Source organism: Macrobrachium rosenbergii, chromosome 16, assembly GCF_040412425.1.
Source record: "Macrobrachium rosenbergii isolate ZJJX-2024 chromosome 16, ASM4041242v1, whole genome shotgun sequence".
In the NCBI taxonomy this organism is placed as follows: domain Eukaryota; kingdom Metazoa; phylum Arthropoda; class Malacostraca; order Decapoda; family Palaemonidae; genus Macrobrachium; species Macrobrachium rosenbergii.
The window spans coordinates 13793440-13811225 of NC_089756.1; the positions used below are offsets into that span (position 1 = coordinate 13793440).

At 38.0% G+C, this 17786-nt stretch overlaps 2 protein-coding genes across 6 annotated transcripts in view; one reads left to right on the top strand and one right to left on the bottom strand.

Annotated features, from left to right (window-relative positions):
* The window catches only part of LOC136847102 (AH receptor-interacting protein-like), a 756409-nt gene that overhangs the window by 148124 nt on the left and 590499 nt on the right, over nt 1–17786 (bottom strand). The gene's annotated exons all lie outside the window — the stretch shown is intronic.
* The window catches only part of LOC136847486 (uncharacterized), a 72852-nt gene that overhangs the window by 48183 nt on the left and 6883 nt on the right, over nt 1–17786 (top strand). Inside the window, exon 7 of the mRNA XM_067119229.1 lies at nt 6463–6481. Coding sequence (XP_066975330.1) covers nt 6463–6481 — 19 coding nt within the window. The remainder of the gene's footprint in view (nt 1–6462; nt 6482–17786) is intronic.

Consider the following 17786-nt stretch of genomic DNA (forward strand, 5'->3'; position numbering starts at 1 on the left):
ATGCTGGGAAATGAATGGGGAAAAAAAAAAAAAAAAAAAATGCTACACACGCGGGCATGGGCGGGGTGGGGGGTGCAGGTCGTTTGGCCAACACCGGAGGTATTTTTAGATTCTGGGTGAATGAACCGTATATTTATATACCGTCTGGGATTCCGGGAATTTCCCAGTCGTCTGAGAGGATAACAGTACAACGGCCTAGTAATTTTCCCTATAAGCGGAGTTTAAATTTCGCTTTCCTAACACCTAACTCGAATTCTAACTACACTGAGAGAATTTTCAGCAATGCAAGCTGACTTCGTCGTGTCCCACGTGGGAATTTTATTCGCGCCTAAATAACAGTTCGCTAATTCGAAATGCGAAGTAAAATTTATCACAGAGGAATTTCTTTCTTTCCTCGAAGCAAGAATATTCCTTTTCGAAAGCAAAAGAATATGGCAAAGATTTTAACACAGAGGAATTTCGCACTATTCCTCGAAGCAAAGGATGGTTAGCACTGGTTATTTCCTAACTACCTATCCTGAAAGGCATGCATTAACGAATCTAATACGGCGGTTCTTTTCTCTCAGTGAATACATGCGTCCCTATTTCTAATTCCTAGGAACAGTCACGATTGTAAAAAGGTTTTGCTAAGATTAACACATTACTTACGTGGAATTTTCTGGATCTGTGTGCTGGTTTTACACAAAAAGGTTCGTAATTGTCTCGTACCCAGCTTAGCTTTGCTAATAGCTGATCTGGCAAGTTGCAAATGCAATAAAGCAACACTAGGGGAACTGCAACTGCAAAACGAGATCTATGGCCAGGTCGCCATTTTTACGTTTTTCCGTGGTTTTTGTTTGAAATATGCTCTGTGAGACAGGTAGCAACAATTTAAGGTAATTTAGCCTTGTGATTCTGACTTCGTGGGTACGGGAAAACGTAAAAAAAGAGGAAAACAAAGGAGAATTTCATATGAGCATAGGGCTCTGGTTACTGAGGGAAATATTACGTAAAACACGTGGGCACATTTAAAGTAGTGTATTTACATAAATGACATTAGTACGGGAAAGAGGAACTCAAGTAGATTGAATGAAACTGGGGGATTCCAGCCACAGTCCAAGAAGCTTCCACAAAATAGGATCCCTCTGAAATGAGAGATATGCACATTATACGCCAGTAATAAAAATAAACAAAAGAATAATGAATTCGAAGCTGCACTGAGGGTGCCAAAGGAGTAATAAAGAATTAATACTGCCGATGCAAGAGGCGCACGGACATTAGACAAGGGAGATTTCTGGCTTTCTCTTTAAGAAAATATTACGAGACAAAAGCGTGACTGAAATGGGGCTCTTCCAGGGCACTTTACCTTAGCAGATTTTCCGAGGGCGCGTAGAAGGCAGTCCGTGGATGACTTGCGATTTCCGAGGGCGAGTTTCTTCCACGTGGTGAGATGCAAGGGCTTCCGTAAAGGGGCAAGGCGATGGGGACTCCTCGAAACTCCAAGCAATGGCGTGTGGGCTCGAGGAATACGGTCGAAGGGCACGAGGAAAAGTATACTTTGGAAAGGGCCACGTGGTTAGGATGCAAGGGCATCGATGGGGCCAGGTGTTGAGGACGTCTTCATTCCATATCTTCCAGCCCGCGTGTGTGTGTCGACCTCGTGGGCTTTTGCTTTTTATCCCCTCCTATGGGGCAGGGGTGCGCCCAACACAGATGTTTTGACTCATTGCACCTGCTGCCCGCAGGGGAGGTTTTGGCCTGTAGGAGAAACACCCAAGCCAGATTACTTTTGCCTCGAAGGAAAGATCTTTATCAAAAATGGGAGCGCCTTTAATCTTTTAAACCCTTGTTTTAAGTCGATAGACAGATGGTCTATCGATCGGCCGGCTGGCAGTAAATGAAACACAACAGAACAACCAACAAACACAAAGGAGGGGGGGGGAGGCAGTTTGCTAGCGAATTCTTGCTAATCATAATAATATATATATATATATATATATATATATATATATATATATATATATATATATATATATATATATATATATATATATATATATATATATATATATAATATATATAGAGAGAGAGAGAGAGAGAGAGAGAGAGAGAGAGAGAGAGAGAGAGAGAGAGAGAGAGAGAGATGTGTTAATAAATAAAAGCTAAAGACATATTATTTCACCACTTCAGAGGACCTGCCTTACTCAGGCAAGGAGTGGCCCCGTCCTCAGACTCCATTACTCTAATAATAAAAGAAACTGAATGACACTGTTCCACCACGGAACGATGATACAACACGCGGATATGCAACAAGTGGATACAATAAAACCTGTTGCACCGTATCGTATCACTGGGTGATACGCAACGATGATACGATACGTAGAAAGGCAACAAGTGTGTACGCGGCTTAACAGAGGCGTCTTAAACTATGTGCAACTGGTAACATGATTGCAAGGAGGTTTGCCTTCTGTCACTGAGACACGAAACTGCTGCTCTTCCGCTCGTACTGCGGGCATGAGACGCATCATCGTAGTGCACAACGACATTCTGAGACGCCTCTCAAACACACCTCGCTATCACGCCGCCACGAAAATAACCGCCTGGATAATTCAAAAATCCTTGTTAGGCGAACAATGTCCAGTCTGAGAAACAGCAACAATTCGCTCATATATAAAGCATCTTCAGCAGTAAGGCAAGAAGAAGATCTAAAATAGGGATAAATGGGTTAATGAGGCGTCTGTACCATAAATCGACGATATCTTCCTTCACACAAGGGTGGCCTGAGTTGCTGTGTATACTTATTCTCTATTTTTGCAATTATTGAGTGTCATCTGCAGAATCTGTTGTTGTTATTATTATTATTATTATTATTATTATTATTATTATTATTAAAAAGGATGGCTGTATTATGCGAATTTGTCTTATCTATATAGTGTCTTTCCTATCTTCCTTATGATTCGCTTTTCAGGCTCAGCGATGTTAGTCAGCAACTGGCCGGTATTCATGTTGGAAAAGGATAGTGTGCGGAATATGGGAAGTCTTTTATTAAAATATCCAATCAGAAATCGTTCGTCTGGATGACCAACGAGCTGGTCGAAACATGTCGACGGTACCTAAAATAGAACCTGAATCCAGACGAATGATTTCTGATTGGATATTTTAATAAAAGACTTCCCATATTCGGCACACTATCCTTTTCCAACATGAATATCGGCCAGTTGCTGACTAACATCGCTGAGCCTGAAAAGCGAATCATAAGGAAGATAGAAAAGACACTATATAAGATAAATTCGCATAATACAGCCATCCTTTTTAATAAGACCTGTTTAAAAGAGGGTCTACTCCCCTCATATATTATTATTATTATTATTATTATTGAGTCTTGCTTTTTTTCAATTTTCGTATTCAGCCTTTTGTATCTGACTTCTGTAAACCACCTGAGGTCCCTAGCTGGAAATTAAATGCATGCGATCTGTTTTTTTAATTGCTATCATTTTTAATAATTTTTAACTATTATTCTCCATATTAGTACTGTCATTACCATTATTACGAATACTTTTTTTCTACTTCTTCTTGACGATTATTGTTTTTATCATATTATCTCATGTATCTAGATTGTGTATTGTATTTGTATATTCCATGTATATGGACTGAGCTAAAATAAAGGATATTATTATTATTATTATTATTATTATTATTATTATTATTATTATTATTATTATTATTATTATTATTATTATTATTATGGTACTTCTAAGACTATTACCGCGCCCCTCTAGTTTCGTTAACTAGCAGTTTACTTGCAAAATGGGCACCTCGTTTAGTACCAGCCAGTTGAGAATAAACGTAAAGTCATAAGCAGAAGACGATAAATATCGTAACCTTAAACAATCGTCATAAACATAAACAAAATCACAAAAATGGCTGTGGAGCGGATGCAGTCTAGAGAGACAGTGGTAGGTGTAAGAATTCCAACCGTGAAAGCAGGTCAGACCAAACATTTCCTAAAGTGCCGTTTCTTGACCTAACCAGACCTTACTTTCCTACTGTAAACTGACTTAGGCTGCCGTTGCCTGACCTGGGCCGGAAGGAGGGAGGGGGGTGGGTGCCCAATCAACAATGAATATCAGACACAGACCGGCGGAAATAAATTTCCGTTCGGACACGTAGCCCGGCACTGATTACGAATTAAATTATTATTATTATTATTATTATTATTATTATTATTATCCACTTGCAAGAAGCCCTAACTTGTTACCAAGATTGTGAACCACGCAAAGTACGGAGTGTATCAAAGCGGCAAAAACATACTAAAAATGAAGAGTAATATTGAAAAAATAAATCAGCAGATGATAAATATCTTTATGAAAAGTGAAGGCCTCTCTCAATCAGATCGTTACTCATGGCAGTGTTACCATGAAGATTAATCCACCGTTTCGCAGTAGAAAGAATAAATTCTGTTACTCAAGCGCGTGACGTCTTACCACTTGAACAGAACCTGATTTGATTTTGTGAAGAATACGTCCAGCCAAGCACTGGGGCACTTCCGGCCACTCAGCGCTCAAGACACTGAAAAGAAGGGAGTTGGGGTCGTTGGACAGACATGCAGAGTTACACTACAAGGACCTAAGGTGGAACGGGAGAAAATCCCTCAGTTGCACTCACAAGTAATAGTCAGCGAGGTTGGAGAGGAAGACTGAAGGAATGAAGCGGGAATGGAGGTAAAGTAAACGGTTAAAAAGCGGGTGCAGCTTGGGGCCCAAGGGACGCTGCAAACACCCTTGGTAATGCCTACAGTGCACCACGTGAGGTGCACTTATGGTAATAACCGCTTCCCCTAAACCCCACGGGGATCTTAACAGAATATGGATGCTATCCATCTGCAATTTCGCCTAAAAGAAGAAGCATATGTTTGCTGGTTTAATAATTATGTGGGATTATCATGTCCTTTCAGAGCTTCCCAAATTTGCTGATGCTTCTCGTTGCTCTGAAAATTGCGGCACTCGGCGCAATAAGTTTGGTGAGCGTATACATCAGAGAGAGAGAGAGAGAGAGAGAGAGAGAGAGAGAGAGAGAGAGAGAGAGAGAGAGAACTACTGTCCTTCCATTGCATAATATACGCTCTTTCCAAAAGCTGTAAAATTTTAGATAAAACAACGCCCTTCACAGGAATATAATAATAACAACAACAACAACAATAATAATAATAATAATAATAATAATAATAATAATAATAATAATATCTCCGTGAATCTTGAGGAACATACTTGGTGACATCACTCTAAATGCCCTTCTTGGGTGTGGCAGACAGTAATACAGGTAATGAACGAACCGGTTTGATTTCTCGAAGTACAAGATGCTTTCGAGGGAACAAAGGTCTCCGACACACGAGCTAACTGGATTACGGTACTAACGGCATGTTGGGTCAAGATGACCGGCTGCCTTGGAAGTATCATAAAACTTTATGATTTTATACAAAGCGTGTTTAAATCTACTTCAGCATTTCATTTGTCTTGAAGGGGATGAGAATTAGGTAATAGTTACTTCTTATAAAGTACTGTATTTGCTGCTTTTTTACAACTTAAATGTTGTATCATGTGTTGTTCAGATCATCTTAAAACAAGCATTCCCGAACGATCATTTAATTTAATAAGGAACTATGCACCGCACACTGTAACTGTTTCAGTTTTTCTCAAGCAAAAGTACCAAATAAATAGCACTATACAATGCAATCACAGTTATTAGCCAAAATAAGTAAAAACTGCGTCGTATGACTGAAATATGCGTCTTGGTACGTAAAGGCAAAAATGACGAAGAATATGAAAAACAAAGTGCAAAGGGAATATTCCATTATAGCCGTCTCTAAGGGAAAACTGTCTTCCCACAGGTGTTTCTAAGGAGCAAATTATCCTAATGCCGTTTAAATTTTTGTTATCTGTGAGTCACTACTACCATTGGTCTTCAAATGGAAACCTCTTACGCCTCACCGGGCTGTAGTTATTTTCCCTTGTTTCCCGCAGGACGGTGACCTTTACTTAAAGACAGTATTATAATGGGCATATCTGTTATTATTGATAAGTGTACACGGGACAATATTCTCCCGCTTATTCTGTAAAGTGTTTGACTGCTTCAGTCATCGTATGGAATACATCAACATAACTTTCTGTTTACATATATACAATTGTCTTACAGAAATCACAGAGCGTTGCAGCTTTCAATGCTACGTACTACATAGTAATTTGTTTACATTTAAATGTATTATACAGTAATGAATATTTTTGTATCAGCACTCACACGAAAATAACGAGAGAGAGAGAGAGAGAGAGAGAGAGAGAGAGAGAGAGAGAGAGAGAGAGAGAGAGAGAGAGATGAGCCAACGAACCATCGAAAGGACTCAGGTGAGAAACAGGTTTCGGTGGCCATGTACTTCAGTCTACGGGGTTATATAAAGGGATGACTGACCCTCACAGTCACATTCTGCAGCGATTCCTCGTGTAAACAGGTACGTAACGCAGTTCTCCGTTCTCAAGAACGAAAGGAAAGGGAGTTTGTGTTTTTTCTACTTTTTACCAAGAATTTTGGCTTGTTATAGCCGTGGTTAACTTGGGAGAGAGTATGTAGCTTTTCATCAAATAAACCAGATATAGGTAGACATATAAATTGGAATCAAATCTGTGCAAAGAGATTTGGCATTTGTGATAATCAAGGCTTAACTACCGTATTTGACTGGACTTTTTTATTTGTTTATTATCGTATTTCCATGAGAGAGAGAGAGAAACGCGTTCAGGCTGCAGCAAGTTTATGCATCACATCCTTGTGACACTGAATATAAATGTTCATCTATTTTTTTTTTATGAAACATATCATCTGATCACTGAATTAATTTCAAGCCGTGATTTCTATCTAAATATCTGCGTTTGTTTGAGTACAGAAAACGTACAAATTTTCCGTAATAAATGATTCCACGACACCTTAATTAGACATTTTCTCATTGTCTTTGTGAGAAACACTGACAAGGTACTGCGTTAATTTGGGCAAAGGTAACTAAGAAATAGATAGACTCGTTGCTCAAGATTTGGAGACTGGCGAAGTTGAACAGAAAGTTCTTGTATTTGTTCCACAATAAATGGTGGGTCCACATTCCAGGAGATAATCCCAAATCTTTATGCACACACATAAATAAATAAATATATACACACATAGCCTGTGTATGTATATTGTCACGATGCGTATCAAGTACCTGGTTATTACACAACTAATATCAAAATTCAAAAATATACCTCACTTCAGCCAGATACCTGAACTCTCATAACATTAATTATTACGACTGAATACTCTAAAAGTAACAGTGATCCCTTAAGAAAAAAATTATTTATTGCTTGAAAAATCAAACTAAGTTTATCAGAATATGTGTGAGGTATCAAAAATTAAACTAGAAATATTCTAGAGTAAAAGGGGATCACTCCATCAAACAACTCTAACTGTTTCCATGGTCTTAATTCACTTTAGCAAAACTAAAGGAACAAAACATGTTTATCACTTTGCCTTATGCACACACAATCAATCCTATTCACTGCTGATCAATAAATGAAACACTGTTTTTCTAAAAATGTTAAATACAAAAATTTATTTTCAAATTCAAAGTTTATAAATAGAATTCACGATCTGAAAAATTGAGTATTACTTGAAAATAACACAACACTTAATTAATTCTTGAATTAAGTTATGAAACAAAACTAACTCACAAAACCTTATCAGGAATTTAAATTAATCAAGCAAAATTTAAACTATCAAGAATTACTCAAGATTTGAAAAGAAAATCTTAATGAATGAAATATTAAATCAAGTATGTAATGTTAAATTACCAAGAAACATTTAAAATACTACGTAAATAAATTTTACATTACAAACATTAAAAAATGTGAAATTATGAAGAGATGGCAAACAGAAAAACACACAAAAATACATATAAGATTTATCAATAACAATTTCACTCAGGCACAATTTCCTAACTTATCATACCATGGTATTAATAAGTAAAATTCACGTTACCTTACACAAACTTGTGAAAACCTCTGTAAAATCACTTGCTGCATCTGATTTACCACAAAACACTTTTTTACCAAGCGCCGTTACAAACTAAATAACTTTACTGAATTCAGATCTCAAAAGTTAATGCTAATAGTGACCACAAAACACTACGTTAAAAGTAATCTCTTTCTAAGAACGAGAGAGAGAGAGAGAGAGGGAACCAAACTAACTGGTCTCAGAAATCAGAATGAAACAAATTTTAGAATTCCAGTAACACGTAAAATAATTACATGATGTCATTACAGCATTTTGGGTGCGAGATACAAAAAAGTTCAAGAAGCAGGGAGGTGACGTCATTAAAGCATTTTGAGTGCGAGATACCACGGAGAAATTTCTAGAAGGAAAGTGACGTCATCCCAGCAAAACGTTTTGAATGCAATCTTACAAAACATGGCGTAACTGATCAAACACGTATTTTTTCTCTCTAAGTGGCGTATGTGACTCGAACAATGCATGTAACAACATGAAATCACTTGTCTTGAGCTCGTATGGGACGAATCGGCATCTGTTATCCAAACCTGTCATCACGTTAATGCGAAACAAAGCGTTCTCTCTTATCTCAACTGATGACGATTGAAATGAAACAAGTCTTTGCTGGACACACACATGTTCATGTAGTACGCTTTTATCAAGAAAGATATTATTCTAAACTACGTTACTGTTAAAATTGTATTATTAATTCTAAATTATGCTATTAAGTTATTTAATCATTAGTTCTTTTGAGATCTGATGCCAAACTAAATATGACACTTCAACAATCAATATCATGACACATAACACATGAAAAAAAGTAAATATGTCAAAATTATAGGAGGATATATGTATTACAAGGCAACATCATGAAAATATATATACATTATATATAATAGATATACAGTAGATCAGATATATATATATATATATATATATATATATATATATATATATATATATATATATATATATATATATATATATATATATTTACAAACTGTTTGAAACAGACAGAATGTTCTGGGAAAGAACACTACGTAGCGAACCTATTGGTCTATCTTCAAGAGGCGGTGGGGGGGTGTCCAGCCCGGTTCTCTCTCTCTCTTTTAACAGCGAGTCTTTTTTTCTCAGCGGACATCTCACTCGTCCCTCTCTCTCTCTCTCTCTCTCTCCTTTACTCACAAAGATCTCTTTCGTTCTCACACGGATTTCTCTCTCATTCCACATTAAAGAAATGAAATGGGTCATATAAGGAAAACTCAATCTTTCCTACCAAAAATAGATTTATTATTTAAAGCAACCCAACAAGCAATGAATAAACAAAGCAAAAATTAAAATGCATCATAAATGAAATTGTCAATTAAGAAAAACATCTAACTCAAGATTTAGTCTCAGTCCAACTAAAAATCTGATTATGGCTAATAGCCTGCAAACTCAAAAATTCTCACATATTCCATTATAGACTTTGTAAGGTCTGGTCTCAAGTCTCTCACATATAAATACTAGACATTGCAAAGGTTTTGCACTGTCTGTCTCTATGATCACACCAACATGTTAACATCATGTTTTGCCCACAAAGTCTTCACCACAATCACACCCACATCTGTCGAAAAAATGAACACAGATAATACTCCCAAAAATATATAAATGCAAAACATAATAATGAAAAGTCTAAAATGCATGAGTAAATAGCATACTGGTAAAATATAGAACACAATAAAATAGAATATTGAAATGGCAAAATGCTACATCCACTCCCACACAAAATCAAAAATGTCTTGAAATATGGTAAAAAAACATAAGTTCAAAATGTCTTGAAAGTATGGTAAAGACCATAAATCCACAATTCACATAGAAAAACGAAGAGTCTGGACTGTACCTTATTCTGCCAATTCTAAGAGCTCGCCACACTCAAAGATAATGTCTTCACGATCCCGATCTAGGTCTGCTAATGAACGACCGAACTAATTTTTGGGCAGAATTAGAAACAAAATCGAGATTCTATAACACACGAACTTTTGTACGCGCATAGCAACTTGGTCACATGATTCGGCCAACACCGCGTGTTCATCACATTAACTGCTGAGACGATCAACTATTTGCTGAATACAAAGATTTTGCAACTGACGGCTTCCACCAGTACCATCTCGCACCGAAAATTATTTAATCACACTATGTACCTTTTAACATTGTGGCGGCCATATTTTCTGAAATAGTGCTCGGCCACCACATAAGAGCGTCTCGCTCTCCTTAACGGCAAACTAAAACAAAAGCATATGTATAAAACATAACAGATAGAGCTTATGCTCAATTAGCAATGTCTACTGAACTACAGCTTTAGATACTGCCCTCATGACGTACTTGCACAAAGTCTACTGGGGACATTGTCTTAGAGCACTTGCATGAAGTCTTACAAGCACAAATGAGCTTTACTACTCCCATAACAAGAACTATCAGAAAAATGACCACTAAAATCATTAAGACAGCTGGCAACAAATATTCACGGTACTCGACCATGAACGTGTCCTCGATCTCTTCCATCGGCGGGACAGTCACCGGTATCTCTGTCGAAGGCACTGGAACTATATCATGATTGTTATGCATATGACGCATAAATATCTTCTCGGAACTGTTGAACACAGCACGGCTAAGTACGAGAAAGTCCGTAGACAGGATTCTGCAGGATGAGTCGAACAGCTTGGACCCTTGAAGCACGAACGACGTTGTCTGGTTATTCTGGCACATCGTCGTGATGGGGCACTCTGCAGAACACGGCAGTAAGCGTTCTGGTGGTGATCATGTGGTATTCACGTGGAAACTGTATAAAGTCACATTCAGTCGGAGTCTGTCTATGAACTAAAGACAACTCGCAACCACCCACAGACACAACTTGCAACTGGAAAACACTACTGTCACACACATATTTCTCCCTAACCAAGGTACAACCTGTCTTATAATCAACTCCCAAACCCTGATATTGATCTCTCAAAATAAACATGATCTCTAAACCCTTCCATATCACTACTAAGTCTCCAAAAGCACTCGGAAATGGTCTAATAACAAAACTAACAAAAGGCTTCATCGTACTGACAGGAACGTATACTATCAATCCCCGATCAGACAACCTCACCTTCAAAACATTATAATACAAATACAAATCTCCTCCTGTAAACAAAACTTTCGCTCCATGTAAATAAGCGGAATTCCTTAGAACATTTTCTAAGTATCCCAAAGGTAACATGTCACCATACACACGACCATCTGCTGCAGCAATAATTGCTTTAACTTGCATTTGCACTTCTGTCCTTAGAGAATCAGTTTCTTTCTCAACATTAAGAACGGTATGTTAGATCGTAAGGAATGCAATTGTCACATCAAGATCTTCTTTCAAACCTTCCACTGAAACTGACAAATCATTCAAAGAACGTCTCATTGTTTCAAAACTATTACTCAATCTCTTATTACTCTCTTGCAATTGATTTAACTGTTTCCCTTGAGCTATTAAGTCTTTTTGAACTTCTGCTACTTTAACTAAACTCCCAATGGACATCGCTCCAATCGCAGCAATCACGCCAACACCTACAAGAACAAAAGGTGCTGCTCTTTTACTTCTCCCATTCTCTAATTCATCTAAAATGAACACGAGACCAAAAAAAAAAAAAAAAAAAAAGTATTATATACAATATATACAAATATCAACCCATTTATCCCTCTAACAATATACAAACGTTCCATTACATCACAACTTTCTTTAACTTTGAAATATGAGTTAATTTCGTCACACCGGTAATTACGTCTTTTACTACAAATCTATTCCCTCTTTTGATCTCTACAATCTCAAAAGGTCCGTGGAACTTCGGACTTAATTTATAATTCAGATCATTCCGAACATTCACTTTAACAAACACTCTATCACCCATCGAAAAAGCTACTCCCCTCGATTTCGCGTTACTTTTCTCTACCAATGCGCACGAACTAAGTTCAAGTTCTTTACTGATACGTGCAAATCTTTCTCTCGCTGTATTTATCAACGAAGTGACCGTAACATCACCCTGAACTCGCTCTGGCAACAAATCGAAAGGTCCTTTCAACTTGTACCCATACAAAGCTTCTGCTGGAGATATCTTAATTGTGTCATTCGTCATAGTATTGATACTATATCGCACTTCATCCAAAGATCTGTCCCAATGTGTATCGGAACCACCCACCGAAATGCGTAAAGCTTCGATTACTTTCCGATTCGCCCTCTCACATAACCCATTCGCTTCAGGTCTATACGGGATTATAGATACTTTCTTTATCCCCAACAAATTGGCAAGACCCTCTAAAGTCTTATTAATAAACTCCCTACCATTGTCTGTGATCAGACATTCAGGAACACCATATCTACAAATTATCCCCTTAAAGAACGCTATAGCAACTTCCTCAGCTGATTTGTACTTCAGTGGGAAAATCTCAACAAAACGAGTTAACTCGTCAACAACTACTAATAAATGTCTATAACCATAAGCGGACTCTGAGAAGTTACCCAGAATATCCATATGCACTCTCTGAAACGGCCTATGTGGTACGGGATATGAACCCAAACGACACGACACCGTCGTCGCCGGCTTATTCGCATTGCAAACAGCGCAACTTCTTTACAAAGGCCTCCACTGCGGAAAACATATTTTTCCAAAAGAACTTTGACCTGACGTTTTCATACGTCTTGTCCACACCTAAATGAGGAGAACCAAATTTACAATGTACAATGTCTAGAACTTGTGGTACTAGACTCTCTGGCACGATGATTTGTGTAATCTCACCCATGCTTCGAGTACTTCATAAGCAAGTTATACTTAACTTTCCTCACCAATAAATTATTCTCCAACTCTAGACCAGAAAAAGGCAACTTATACCCTTTCTTCGGTGAAACTCCCTAAGAAATGCCTTAGCATCTGACAACAATTTATCTTCATCTTGCTTTTGTTCGAGCAAGCCTATGTCCCAAGTGACATTTTCACCCGTAATATAAAACACGGCGTTACCCTCAATATCACAAACAAAAATCTCTCGCGAGACTGCCGACTCACTATTTCTCCCCGAAGTATGCACTGTAGAAATGTGTATGTCCTCTACATGCGATATCTCAGAACTACTAGTATCAGAGACATTAGACACCAAATATTTACTCTCTTCTCTCACACAGGATTCGGTTTGTACTCCTCATCCTCGACCGGAAAATATCTGCTCAATGCATCTGCAACCACATTATGCTTACCTTCAATGTATTTGAGGTTTGCATCAAAATCTCTCAATGTCAAAACCAACGCGCTCTCTTGGGCGACAAATTTGGCTTATTAAAAGCTCTAACAACGGTTGATGATCTGTAAAAATCTCAACTTTATTTCCCAACAACAACATCTTAAAATGAACAAGGCTAGAGACGACTGCGAAAGCCTCCTTGTCCACAACTGACATCAGCTTTTCGTTACTACCACGCGTTTTGAACTTTCTGCTATAAAAGCAATTGGGTGTAATTTCCCCTCAAATTTCTGCATCAAACACGCACCTATACCTTCCTGACTCGCGTCAGTCACTAAGGTGAACGGTTGACTAAAATCTGGAAACTTCAAAACAGGTGGGTTCACCAAAGCGTTCTTAAGCTTCTCAAAAGCTAATTGCTGACTATCACCCCAAACAAACTTAACGTCTTCTTGTAACAAATCTGTCAATGGAGACGGTATTGTAGGAAAATTCCGCACAAAACGGCGAAAGAAACCCGACATGCCTAGGAACGAACGAATCTGTTTCCTGGTTTTGGGAACTGGAAAATTCACAATGGCTTTAACTTTCTCATCATTCACTCTGACTCCCTCTTTAGAGATAACATGACCTAAATAGACAATTTTTCTCTTCAGAAACTCACATTTGGCCAATTTGACCTTTAATCCAGCGAACCGTAATCGCTTGAGGACTTCTTTTAACACCTTTAGATGTTCTTCAATCGTATCTGTGCATATGAGAATGTTATCCATGTACACAAACACCGACTTTCCTAACAAGCCATGAAGTACTGTGTTAACCAGTCTAGTAAATGTTATTGGGGACCCTTGTAATCCAAAAGGCATCCTATTAAACTCGTAATGTCCCTTTGGTACCGAAAATGCTGTATATTTACGGCTACTCTCACAAAGCGGAACCTGTAAAAACCCTTGCATAAGATCTATAGATGAATATATATTCTTGCCACCGATCTCAACAAACAAATCAGGCAAACAAGCTACAGGATATCTATCTGGGCATGTTTTTTCATTCAATTTACGAAAATCTACACAAACTCTGATACTACCGTCTTTCTTCGGAACCGCTAATAAAGGAAAATTATAGGGGGAAGAGCTCTGTCTAATAATTCCCTCCGACTCCCATCTCTGAACTTCTTTTTCTACTTCTTCTCTGATCTTAAAGGGAATTCGATATGCTGGAATATATATGGGATTTGTACCTTTCTCTAGGCGAATTGAATGTTCTAAAACATCCGTAACTCCTAATCTTTCAAAGCAATGATATCTAAATATTCTTTCAACACTTTCTCTACTTTATCTGAATACTCGATAATCAGCTTTAGCTAAATGTTCGTGAAGAACTTGACTTCTGAATTGCAGCTCCTCCCTGGGAAACGTGTTACTGTCTCCACAAAAACTCACTATCTTATGTTCTTCCTTAAACTCTTCAAAATCAATTACATAAGTACCCTTGTGATATTTTTTCACTGAGTCTTGATAGCTAACTAATTCTACTGTAGTCACGCCTGCGACTGAAACTTCATTTACTGACACCGTACTCACAACGTCTTTGAATTTCTCGGTTCCCTCAACAACGCATACTTGAGAAGGAAACTTTTTCTCTTTCATCGACACTTTAACCAATGTAAGAACTTGCGGTTGCAATTCAATATCTTCCAAAAAAAATCCTTTGAAAGATCTTCGCGGAATATCTTCACTCTCTAATGACTGTGTTACACATGTCTCAGACTGCATCTTAGGTTTCTCACAAGTTTTTTCCCTGTGTATATATGGAACAAAACAACCTGGCTCACCCATTGTAATCACCTGAATTCCCGTAAGAATGTTGATGTTATGTCGCATGCAAGAAGGGTGTCCTAGCAAAACCATTTCACCTAAGGCTAATCCTTCTATGACCAAAAATGATTCTACTATTGTCGTTCCGCCGATACAAAGTGTAAGAAATGACGAACCTAAAATATTCAGTTTCCTCGCTTGTACGTCACACACTGTCTCACTAGTAGGGACTAACTTACACTCTGGAAACTTCGAGTGAAAAAGGTCAGCATTTACTAAGTTAACTGAGCTACCAGAATCAATGAAAATAGAAATTTCACTGCCATTAGAAAATCCATGTACAATCGGCCTAGGTTCTGGTGATTCTAAGACCTGATTGCTCATTATCCTGTGTCCGTCTTCGAACTTATCTTGTGAAAATTCTGATGTTCGTTTGTGTACCTAGAACTTGCATCATGTGGAATTCTCCTGTCATGTCTATTAAAACTACCCCGTGTTTTCCTTGAATATTCTCTACTCTTTGTGGCTGGGCAAAATCTCCATCCATGGTCTGAAGATTTGCAAACTGAACAATATCTCACTCTGCAATTTGATTTACTATGTCCTATTTTATCACAATTAAAACAACGAATTGTTGTTACTGATCTCTCTGAGGTTTTCCTCAATTCCACCCGTGCACATGATTTCGCTCCTGCATCATTTCCTAGATTTGAGGAGTTCGCATTATTCTGCGGTTTTGACACTGTAGCTGAAATCTTAGCACCTCCCTTCACAAAACTACTGTCTAGCATCGGGCATTTTGATAGATTTTTGTTAACCTGTGCAAACAAAAAGGATTCATCTGTGTCCTAATCAATTCTTTTATCAAAACTATCTGTAATTATATCTGGGACTGACGTTAAAAGGCAAGCAAAATGTAGCAGTTTTTCAAAATTATCTAAAGAAATATTATTTCCATTTACCCATGTAGAGTTTATCATAGATTTCTTTATCTCACCTACTGCATCAAATAAGCGAGCACTGTACGCTATTAATGAATCATCACCCTTCCTAGTTCTAATAAGGGCACGCAAGTTCCGAACAATGCACTCGCGGTCAACTCCGCCATACGACCTGCGTAAGAATTCCTGAAGTTCTCTCCAAGTTTTACACTTTCTGAACCCGAAACCTCGTGCTCGTTCTCCAATGTCTCCTTTGTCTAGATCTAAAAAAGCCTTTGCTTCTCTCAAAGCATCAGCGCCACCTGTAATCTTCCTAGAATTCAAGTAATTATCAACCGATTCAATGAATGTTTCTACATTCTGTGTTAATTTCCCATCAACCAGTCCCTTGAAATTTGTAATGCCTGCATTAAAATTTGTTAACTTATGGGTCACGATCGACTGAGACTGGCTTGCGTCTTCCATTTTTCACAAAATTCGGCGACCCGAGCGTAACAACATAAGAACAAAAAAAAAAAGAAAAAGAAAACGGGAGAACAACAAAAAGTTAAGCTTCCCCTAAAAAGAAAACTGAAAATGGGTTACTCAACACTCGGTCTGCCAACAGAAAACGGAGCTCTGTGCAACCTGTGATGTCACCATCTCGAAGACGAAGCAGAGAAACACAAGCGTGATTTTTGTTGAATCACCACTTTGCTTAATTAACTCACAATCGCCAGTAATCACACTTATTTGGGTATTTCCTTAACACCAAAATTGCTCTAGAGATCACCCAGATCTATTTCACAATTCCCCACTCCCAATACTCGAATAGAGACGGAAAAAAAAAAAAGATTCCCCGTATTAAACAGTAATCACGACCCACTTATGACACCCACTCTTTCAAAACTGGTGATCATTCATCACGCACACGGCCCAGTCGCCTCAAATCGTCTGTGCCTTGGGCATCAACGTTACCAATTAGTCTATTTTAAAAAAAATCGACTAAAACTCTCACGCTGCCATTATTTTCACTTACACACTGACAGTATTCCTACTTAACCGCTAGTCACCAATTCTTCTTATACGCTGCCACCAAATCTTCTGTTACAACTGTTTGAAACAGACAGAATGTTCTGGGAAAGAACACTACGTAGCGAACCTATTGGTCTATCTTCAAGAGGCGGTGGGGGTGTCCAGCCCGGTTCTCTCTCTCTCTTTTAACAGCGAGTCTTTTTTTCTCAGCGGACATCTCACTCGTCCCTCTCTCTCTCTCTCTCTCTCTCCTTTACTCACAAAGATCTCTTTCGTTCTCACACGGATTTCTCTCTCGCCACATTCCACATTAAAGAAATGAAATGGGTCATATAAGGAAAACTCAATCTTTCCTACCAAAAATAGATTTATTATTTAAAGCAACCCAACAAGCAATGAATAAACAAAGCAAAAATTAAAATGCATCATAAATGAAATTGTCAATTAAGAAAAACATCTAACTCAAGATTTAGTCTCAGTCCAACTAAAAATCTGATTATGGCTAATAGCCTGCAAACTCAAAAATTCTCACATATTCCATTATAGACTTTGTAAGGTCTGGTCTCAAGTCTCTCACATATAAATACTAGACATTGCAAAGGTTTTGCGACTGTCTGTCTCTATGATCACACCAACATGTTAACATCATGTTTTGCCCACAAAGTCTTCACCACAATCACACCCACGACATCTGTCGAAAAAATGAACACAGATAATACTCCCAAAA